This window comes from Microtus ochrogaster, chromosome 1, assembly GCF_000317375.1.
Source record: "Microtus ochrogaster isolate Prairie Vole_2 chromosome 1, MicOch1.0, whole genome shotgun sequence".
Classification (NCBI taxonomy): domain Eukaryota; kingdom Metazoa; phylum Chordata; class Mammalia; order Rodentia; family Cricetidae; genus Microtus; species Microtus ochrogaster.
This window is the reverse complement of record NC_022009.1, coordinates 90739550-90750211: the sequence shown is the minus strand read 5'-3', so window position 1 is coordinate 90750211 and position 10662 is coordinate 90739550. Positions and strand designations below refer to the sequence as shown.

At 42.9% G+C, this 10662-nt stretch overlaps 1 protein-coding gene across 2 annotated transcripts in view; it reads right to left on the bottom strand.

Annotated features, from left to right (window-relative positions):
- Pld1 (phospholipase D1) overlaps positions 1-10662 on the bottom strand; it is a 186775-nt gene that overhangs the window by 147536 nt on the left and 28577 nt on the right. For both annotated transcript variants that reach the window (XM_005343906.2, XM_013347951.2), the window contains exons 2-3: positions 1025-1212; positions 573-700 (exon numbers count right to left, since the gene is read on the bottom strand). In XM_005343906.2, coding sequence (XP_005343963.1) covers positions 573-700; positions 1025-1184 — 288 coding nt within the window. In that variant the 5' untranslated portion in view covers positions 1185-1212. The remainder of the gene's footprint in view (positions 1-572; positions 701-1024; positions 1213-10662) is intronic.

Below are 10662 nucleotides of genomic sequence, written 5' to 3'. Positions count from 1 at the left end.
CTATTTGTGTTACATTCTTTTACATTGCATTTCTTTAACTCTGTGAAGCTGTGATTCTTTGCCTGTCTAAAACACGTGATGGGTCCAATAAAGAGCTAAATGGCCAATAGCTAGGCAGGAGAGGGAAGTAGCCAGTGCTGCCAGGTAGAGAGAAAAAATGGAAAGAGAAGAAGAGGAACGAGAAAAGAAGGAGAGGAGGACAGTAAGGGATCAGACAAACAGCTACACAGTAAGCCACAGAGTAAGAAGTAAAGAAAGATATATAGAAGAGAGAAAGATAAAAGCCCAGAAGCAAAAGTCAGACAGCTTAGTTTAAGTTAAGAGAAGCTAGAAACAAGCCTGGCTACGGCCGGGGGCTCATAAGTAAGAAGGAGTCTAGGAGTGGTTGTTTGGGAGCTGGGTGTTGGCCCCAAAGAGCAGAGTTAAAAAAGCCAAGGACACAGAAGTTGCAACTAAAGCTCAACCAGCAGCATCACAGTCGGGGGGCGGGGAAGGGGGCTCCAGAGTCAGGCTGTTTAGGGATGCATGCTTGACAAAAACCCCTGGACTGGGTGAACCCAAAGTGCCCTGACCCTGCTGCTCGATGTGAAGCGCTCCACTTCCAGGACTTGGGCTTTTACGGGACAGCCGGAGAGGTAGGTCTGGATGTTGGGCTCCTTAAATCCTTGTGTGTTGTAAATCGAAGAGAATGGGATGTACTCTGCAAAGGACAGAGGGAACAGGTTATTCCAGTCACAGGCAGAAACACCCTGCACCTTTGTAAAACCTAAGGTGGGGCTGATCAAGTGTCCCAGAGCTGCTGCGGGACATGAAGCCTGGTCATGTAGGCTGTGGGATTTGGTCACCAGAGTGACCAATGTCTTACAGAGACAAAGCCATGAGCAGACAGAATAAAAAAGAAAAAAATAGAATCATAGTTAAAATAAGTAAGTTTCTGGAAGCCCTCCCTCCAAGGAAGGTGGCTGCTCTGTTATTTACCATTGTGCCCTGCAACCAACCGTAAGGATGTCTTGTGTGTCCTTACCTTCCTGAGTCTTGGGGTCTCCAGGAGAGGCATCAAAATCCACCTCCTCTCCCTCAAAGTGGAGTTCCCGCGTGTCAAGGTTTTCTATCAGATTGCTCATGTCGGCGGCAATTTTCTGCAGTGCTGAAGTGTTTACCCTGGGCTCGTTTTTCAGTGACATGCTGACTTCTGACAGGCAGGCAGAGGGGCTGAGGAGGAAGGACAAGCATCACTCAGATACATTTGCTTTTGCAGAACTGAAGCTATGCCTCCTTGTTTAATAAATATGTTCAAATTAAAAATAGAAAATCGCCTGGCATGGTGGACTACACCTGTAATCCCAGCACTCTAGAGATGTAGGCAAAAACATCTGTGTAAGTTCAAGGCTAGTCCGGGCTACAGAGTGAGATCCAGGCCAGCAAAGATTGCATAGTAAGACTCAAAATGAGACAGAGAGAGAGAGAGAAAGAAAGAGAGAGAGAGAGAGAGAGAGAGAGAGAGAGAGAGAGAGAGAGAGAGAAAGGGCAGAATAGTGTATATAAAATGTATAATACATGTAAAATAAGCAGCATTTTCTTAAAGAAAATCGAGGGAATTTTCCACATCCAAATATTCAGATTTGGAAATCATATTTATAGCCTGATGAGAGGGCTGAGTGGGTAAAAAAACTTTCTGGAAAGACAAACGTTGATACCTAGAAGTCTTATGACACACGTGTACCACACACACAATAATTAAAATAAGTTTTGTATGACAGTGTAACCGTCTTACATTTTCTCAAGAGCTAACTTCCCACAGGATGTGCACAACCACTCGGAGCCGTGAGGCTACAGCCACGGTCTGGAAAGGAAACAGACTAATACACCCGTTCCTAAAGCTTCCGGAGGGGTTGAGATTCTATTTCTCTCCCCTTTTCATGAAAGCTGGATCTATTTCATCTTGACATTTCATAACATGAGTCACTGCACATCAGTACCCAGGGGAAAGACTTCATATAGACTTTATTTTCCATTTAAAATACGGAGGAGTAAGCTCTGAGCACTGCTGTCAGAATTGGATTAAAAAGTCCATATCACCCAATATAGAAACCACCTCTGATAGAACCGGGCCTAAGCTGAGAGGAGACTCACATGGCCAACTCTTCTACACATGCTTGCTGTCTCACAAGCATTAACTTAGCATTCGCCATGGATGAGAAGCAACGAATGTAACTTTAAATATGGGGTCTGTGTGACAGTTCAGTCAATAAAACCACTTGCCATGTACAAAGCTGAGTTCAGCGCTGGACCCCACAGTGGAGGTTAGAGCCAGGTCCTGGCAGTCATGTTCTGGCATGTGTGCAGTGGCACACATACACACACTCACATGCACTCATGCACAAGCATGCACACACTCACATGTACACACACACACACGGACAGATCAAATACAAAGTTAAGAAAATGTGGAGATGAGTTAAGGAACACTGTAGTTGGACTTAGGTTTGTTTCTAACAAGCTCCTATAGCTTAAACGAACCCATATATTTATTAAATTATGTTCTACTGTGTGTCTTTTACCTCTATTGCATTTTGTGTGTCTGACTCGTTCCTCATCTTGCAAGCTTCTCTGTCCTTCTTCCCCGCATTCTCTCTGCCTGGAAAGTTCTGCCTAGCTACTGGTCACTTAGCTTTCTATTAAACCAATCACAGTGACATATACACACAGTATAAAGGAATATTCTACAGCAGACACCTGCTGTGTGGGTTGGGGAAACAGCTACATAAACCCACTTTCATCCCAGGCCTCCTCCAAGGCCTTGAACTTCCTGAGAGTAGACTTGTCCTGAGGGGAGGACACCTGGCTAGCTTCTGGTTCTGTGGAGTGGGTGTGCCACTTGGGGCCAACTTGAACAGCTCTTAAGATAACAAGTCTCCAAAACCATGCCGAAGTCGCCACCACTGCGTCTGGTAGAAACTGCATTTGGAAATGCAAAGATGGTAGAGGAGGGAAATTCTGCATTGCCTTGTGCATGTGATTATACTTTGGGGTTCCCTGTGAACTGAGGAACCACCCACTCTTACACTGCATTGACTGTAAGAAGGTTAAATTTAAGTTTATACCTTACTGTAGTCAAATCATTGGGCTATCATTACCTCTGTCCCTTCCTTGTAATTCTCTCATCTCCAAAGTATCTTTCTAATTTTTGGAGATGAGTAAACTGCCTTGAAGGGCTGATATTCACACATATCCTTGGGCAAGTCTTTAGACATGCTGTTATGGCCAAACAGGAAATGAAATTTTCCTACACTCTAGTGTTCACAAGACAAAGCCATTTCAGTCCTGGGGTCTTGGCTTACGAATTTCACTCTAGGGTCACTTTAACTATATATAGAGAAGATGCTGTGAAGTTGTTTAGCCTCCACGATAATTTGACCATCTTCCTATCTCCAGCAATTACTCCAAGAAGTTTTGCATTTAAATAAGGCAGAGTGTCTTCCAACCAAAACTGTCTGTTTGTTCAGCTCCTACTGGGGAGGTGTTGCCTTGGGTCACAATGAAAATATTTGCTTCCTTTCCCCTAATTCAACAAAGAGTCACTTATTAGAGGCAGACCATGAAGCTTTGCATTATTTAAAAGACAAGGTAACAGGAAGAGGAACTGAGATAAGGAAATCCAAGTCAGAAATTATATCATATTATTGCCATTCATTAACTTTTAAAGATTTTAGAGATTTTTATTGATTAAATAGACTTATGGTTAACTTTCTCCACTTCCTCAGCATAGCAAAGGGAGGTTATTCCAAATGACCTTCCTTTGGGGCCAAGTTCTAGACTTTAAAAATGTGATTAATACACAGAGACTCTAGATGTTGGGGTAAGTAGGGGAAAGGCATTGGCTCATCCTAAAATAAATATCTTCTTTCAGGCCAAGAGAAAAGAAGCATGTGAACACATGAAAACTGAAGGAAAAATGAGAAAAGAAGCAGAAAGGGTAAAAGAAAAACCCACAATATTTAGTATAAAGTATTTATTGCATGATAAGCACAATTTTGTTATTTAATACTCTATGAAATTTAGATATTTGTCCAAGGGTACTCAATTTGTGTCAGAGTCACCTCTTATATTTTTAAAATGTCTTTTTTTTAATATGTGAATGTGTGTGAGTGAGTGTGTGTGTGTGTGAGTGTGATTATGTGCCTGGCAGTGCTTGCGGAGTCCAGAAGAAGGCATCAGTGACCCTGGAGCTTGAATAACAGGTGTTTTAAGGTTCCCTACATGGCTGCTAAAAACTGAACTCAGGTCTTCTGCAAGAGTAAACATGCTCTGTCTTGGTCAGACACCATGAACAAGGCAAATCTTTTAAAAGAAAACATCTAATTGAGACTTGATTACAGTTTCACAGATTCAATCCATTACCATAATGACAGGGAGCATGGAGGCATACAGGCAGACGTGGTGCTGGAGGAGTAGCTGAGAGTTCTACAGATCCAGCAGAAGAAGAGCCTAGCATGGGCTTTTGAACCCTCAAACCCCACCCTCAGTGACACAAATTCCAACAAGAACACACCTCCCAATCCTTCTCAAATAATGCCACTCCCTTATTTAAATATATTAGCCTATAGGGGCCACTTTTATTCAAACTACCACTTGCTCCTAACTAACCATTGAATGAATGATCTCTTCTAAGGAGGAGTGACTTTTTAAAGTGGAATTGACTGGCTCTAATATGCTATAACCTTGGTTATTGAGGTTCACACTCATTGGTTTTATTTTATGGCTTGAATGACTAGAAATTTAATCTTTTCTATGACGCCTGTGTTCTATGACAATAAGAGCTGTCCTCTGGTTTCAACACCACACCTTGGGGAGGATCATCCAAACCCACAATCACTATAGAGATGGAAACGTGTCAGGACAGCTTCCAGAATTTCCATGAATCATAACAAAGGATCATAAGAAATTTTAGGGGACCCAAAGGGTTTGCATATTTACACATCAGATTGTAAAAATCTTAGCACTAACAGCAGGAAACAGAAGCATGATTTGAGCATTGCTGCTTTCCTGGACTCCACACAGTTGCATGAGTTTGTATCCCACACTTTTATTGCTGGTGTTCATAATCAGATGGTGAGGTCATGCTTGTTCCTTTATCTTGGGGGAGAGCAGCTGCTATAGTTACAGCCTGAGTTACCCAGCAGTGCGATAAGCCCTTTAGTGTTTCCATCTGAGATAAGAATGCATTCCCTTATCTCTTTATAAGTCTACACTGTGGGTCTTTGCCTCACCCTGCACAAAGAGGAGGTGCTATAAGTAGAGAGATAAGAGCAGCTGGGCTACAATTCTGTTTGCATGCATTCATTATCTGGGAGGTAAATAAGGTGGCTTCTCTTTCTTTTCTCTGGTTTTGAATACTAGAATCAAAACTCTTTGCTGCAACCATTTAATAATGTCATCATTCAATGAAGGGAGCAGAGAAATAGGGGTTTCTCTTCAAAATTTAAAAAAAAAAGAATTGTTATTGTTTTGCATAGGGTTTATCTGTATGTAGTAGCCTTTGCTGTCCTGGAATTCACTCTGTAGACCAGGCTGGCCTCTGCCTCCCAAGTGCTGGGATTAAAAGTGTGTGCCTCTACCACTGGCTGGGAAAGAGAACAGGTATTTTCTTTCTCACATAATAAACTCATAAATATTCTCTTAGCTAAAGTAACAATAATACTGCCAGCCGTACTCATTGATGGTAAGGCAGACATTAACATGAGTTAACATTTGTAGAATATGCCACATGCTGGGCATTGTACAATTCCATAGCCGTTTTGAGAGCCGGGTCCTGCTGGCAGCCATACTCTGAAGAGCAGCTTAGGAAAGAGAGGACATGGTCTCATGTCCAGGACGTGAGGGAGCCAACCCTCTAACTCCAAAGTTCAGTTAACAAATCTGTATACCACTAGAGGTTGGGGAGGGAAGGTCACTCACTCTCACTCGGAATATGATTAAGGCATAGCAAATACATTATATGAAAAAATTTAATAGAAAAAAAGGTAAATCTAATTTTAAAAAGGAACAATAACAAAAACTCTAGCATTTCTTCCTTTAAAATTAATGCTGTGTCTTGGTTCCTGCATACTTTCTGGGTAATCTACAGGGTCATTCCATGTTTTCCCATGTAATCTACAGGGTCCTTCCATGTTTTCCCGTGTTAGTTGTGCTTAGCAAGAGGATGGTTTTCAAAGCCCAAAACCAAATCATAACTATGAATGTGAATTATAATTAAGCCATTGGAAAAATATTAATTAATAGGATTTATGGTCTCCCATAATTTATGATGACAGGGCCATCTATATCACAGAACTCCTTATGACTGCACAGAACTTACTTTCATGGACAGACTTGTATTCTCTAAAGCATAAAATTCATAACTGAAAATTCAAAAACTGATCTAAATATCCAGTGATACAATAAAGCTTGAATAAATATTTTTAGTTTAACTGACTTTTTATAAAGTACTAGTTTATTTCATATTCCAAACTATATATTTTGAAAAATAAAAACAAGTTTTAAAAAACTTTTAATGTTTTCTTGGATCTTAGAAAATTTTAAAAGAAGAATATAATGTCCACAAAGATTAGTAGGAACTCTATTAAGTCCTTTCATCCAAAAATTAAATGTCAGGGGCCAGAGAGATGGCAAAATAATTGCTCTTCCGAATGACCTGGGTTCAATTCCCAGCATCTACTTCGCAGCTCACAACTGTCTGTAACCAGTTCCAGGGGATCTGTTACCCTCGTCTACTCCCCAGGCAATTGCAAGCATACGATGCGCAGATATACATTATACACTTAAAATAATAAAATCCATTTTAAAAAATTTAAACTAGATGTCAGTGGTACAGAGTAGGTCAGATGACCAGGACGATTCTGTCCTTACTGTCAGTGGCTAACCAGCCATCAGCTCCAGAACATCGATGTCCCCTCAGTGAACTACATTACCACTCCTCCTGAGGGGGCTGTGGCAAGAGATGTGCATCCAGAGGGAAGGTGACCCTGGCCGCCAGTGTGCCCTCTAACTCAGTGAAGAGATACGCACAGGCAAGTTTGTATCATTGTAGTAGTCTTCCAGGCAGACATGCTAGACAGTGTCCAGCCTTCCACCTCCGCTTTGCTGCACTAAGCAACGTGCCATCTGGCTGCTGTCCTTCCAGCTCTGACTTCTGGATTGTACCACAGAAATCGTAGAGAAGCCAATAAGCCTTTCACTGACAACCCAACTGTGGACAGAATTGACCAGCAAGACACTGCCCTCCTCATCCTCCCTGGCCTGGGTGCTTGCTCTCCCCTACTGCTCCTGCAATTCTTCCTCGGTCCTGAAATGGAACTGTCCCCTTGTTCTCCAATACAATGGCTCCTGTGTGCTTCATAGCAGTGCTGATGTATCATCTGTTACCTTGACAAGGTCTAGAATCACCTGGGACAGGAGCCTGAGGGCAGGTCTGTGAGGGAGTTTCTCCAAAGGATTAACTGAGCTGGGAAGACAATCCCTCAGGGTGAGTGATGCCATCACAGGGGCTGGGGACGTGGACTGAATGCGTGTGAAGAGAGCAAGCTAAACCTCCACGTTCTTCTCTCTCTGCAATGTGACCCATCACCTCAAGTGCCTAGCTCCAGGCCTTCATTCTCATGATGAACTGTGTCCCCAAACTGTGAACCAAATAAAGCCTTCATTCTTTAAGTTGCTTCTGCCACGTGTTTGTCATGGCAGTGAGAAAAGTGATTAACATGGGAAGACAGTCCTCTTTGTGACTTTGGTGACACCTATGAGTCTAAAGCCCCACAATGCACCTCTGTTCTCACACAGCATGTATTTTCTTGGGCCTGTGAGTGTCCTATGATGCACGCATTAAGATGCCCTGTCCACTTAAGCAACATTTTGAGTGTGTGCTCACCTGTCCCCTCCAGGAGATGGGGTTTCTCTTGGGGAAGGATGTGGCAATGCCACGACCACTCAGAATTCTCAGAATACATGCTCAGCAATTATTTGTTATTAAATTACTTAATAAGCAAGCTGTCCACAGGGAATCTGCTACCCACAGGCAATCCAATACAGACCTCAGAAAGATGCCTTCCTCGTAACCTGCAGAGGCGATCACATGCAATGACCTTCTGGTGGGAAAAGGCCCCGAGAAGGCAGCATGAATGGTATGGATCATTGGCAACCAACAGAGAATTGCTATGGGAACTTAGTGCACCAGGCCTTTGCCATGGGCTCCTGCTGTACCACCTCCAGTAGCTTAGCAACAGCTTCACAAACCAGTCCGACTGTGACTCTCACAATACCAAAAAGCAGACAAGGAGACAGGAGGTTGGGACGCCAGCTATCAGCAGAGCACTGGCTGACCTGAAAGTCACAGGCCTGTCTCATCTGTCCTGCACCTGCAACCCTGCCAAGAAAAGCAGATGATGTGAAATGAAATCACGCATTCCTCTCTGGCGCAGAGCCTGTGAGGACAGCTTGCTGTTCTGACTGGCTCTAAGTGTGATTTCTAGGCCCCGTCTGGCTTCTCTCAGAACGCCACATCAAAGCTGATGTGGCCATTCCAGAATAATCTTCCGTTTCTTCTCCCCAGACTTCGTGGGAATGACTTTATAGCAAATGTCTAACAACAGTATGATTTCCTCCCAAGGTAGCAAGATCAGAGAAGAGGCTGATAAGCAACCTGAGCTCCGATCCTTTGAGCCCAGGAGCCAGAGATACACTCTTTCTCTCGTGTAGCTAAAGGCACAACAAGCCCACAGTGACTTGAAGGTGTTTACATGGCTCCTTTTCTGTTGTCTTCCTCTGAGGTTTTATTTATATCTTATGTCACAGTCTTTGCTTGACTATATACCTATACAACACAAGTACATAGTGCTCACAAGGCCAGAAGGAGCATCAGATCCCTTGTGCCTGAAGTTATAGACAGTTGTGAACCACCATGAAGGTGCTAGGAATTGAACGTGGATCCTCTGAAAAAGCAGACAGGGCTCTTAACCAATGAGCTACCTCTCCATAGTCATGCTTAATTTTCCATTAGCAAATCTCAACTGGTATTGTATGTCATTTGCATACTTATGATAATGATCCCTGACAACCATTGTCAATATTGACCTCAACAACCAGGGCAGCTTTAAGACACAGAAGCAGCAAATAAAATAGTCCCCATAGATGCCATTGATACCCTAGAGACAGAAGAAAAAAAAAGATGCTTCTTGATTCACACCAAAACGTCCCTAAGTCTTTGGACCTACTTGGATACCCTTCCAAACAACCCAGGTGCATATCCCCTGGCAAGAAATTTCCAACACATCTAATTTGGTGCATCCTAGAGTTGAGTATTGCTCCCCTTGCAGGAGCCAGCTGCTTCTAGTTTGTCTCAGTTCTACTGACTTTGTTTCCAGAGGCACATCAAACTGTTATGGGAAAGTGATGTCCACATTCATTGAATTCCTACTCTGGGCCAACCATTGCAACATAAGCTACAAATGCATTCTTTATATATCTGAGAATGAAAAATTATGCTCAAGCTTCGGAACATCGCCCCTTTCTATTCTAAATTGTCTTAGTCACCGATCAGTCGCTGTGATAAAACATCACGACCCAGGCAACTTAAAAAATAAAGTGTTTCCTTCAGAGCTCATGGCTCCAAAAGGTCAGAATCCATGACTGTCATGGTGGAGAGCATGTAGCAGAAAGGTAGGCATGACTCTGGAGCAGTAGCTATGAGCTCACAACTGGAGTTACAAACATGAGAAGAAGCAAGGACTAGCTGCGTAGGGCATGGCCTTTAGAAATCTCAAAGCCTCAAATAAAGACCTTGCCTCCCAGGCCTTTCCAAACAGTTTCACCAACTGGGAACAAAGTATTCAAATGTAAGAGCCTGTGATGATCGTTGTCATTCAAATTACCACATAACTAAATGTTCAACTTTGTATAGCCAAGAGCCTGTGATGATCACTGTCATTCAAATTACCACATAAATAAATGTTCAACTTTGTATAGACAAGAACTGAATGTTCACACACTGTGTTTCAAGAAAGGGTGCTAACTACACACGAATTTATGAAAATCTTTACCCTTGTGGAAAAAGCTATACTAAGCAAGGTGGCGGAAACATCAAGAAGATAACCTTAGTCCACCAGTGCTTTAGTGGACAAAATAGGTGCATTCCCTCAACACACAAACGGCATTCACCTGTATTGAGATGACAGAAAGGAATTATTTCCTTTCAGCTGTTCAGAAAATCCACTGAAACTATTTTCACGAATCAGGGAGTGACTTGTTGATAAGCCCGAATGAGGAAGGGTTCAGTGAGATGTGGTGACTGTGGCCGAAGCAGCCAAAGCTGCACCTGACGCCTGCGTGTGATTTTCTGTCACACGGCCCATCCCTGGCAGAGTCTGATCAATATCATGGAGACACCTATGCGGATCTGATGTCCTATGCAGCCCACGCATGCACCGTTCCCATCCCGTGTGTGAGCAGGAGACATGGCTCTGGAGAACTTCAATACCAGCTGAGCTCTGGCAGAGCCCGGACACTCCCAAACCCAGCTCTGCTGGACTGAGCACACTGAGAAAATTCATTTTTTTACTACTTAAAAACCTTAGCTGTTGAGAGAAAGTAAATAAGAGACATGTGTACATA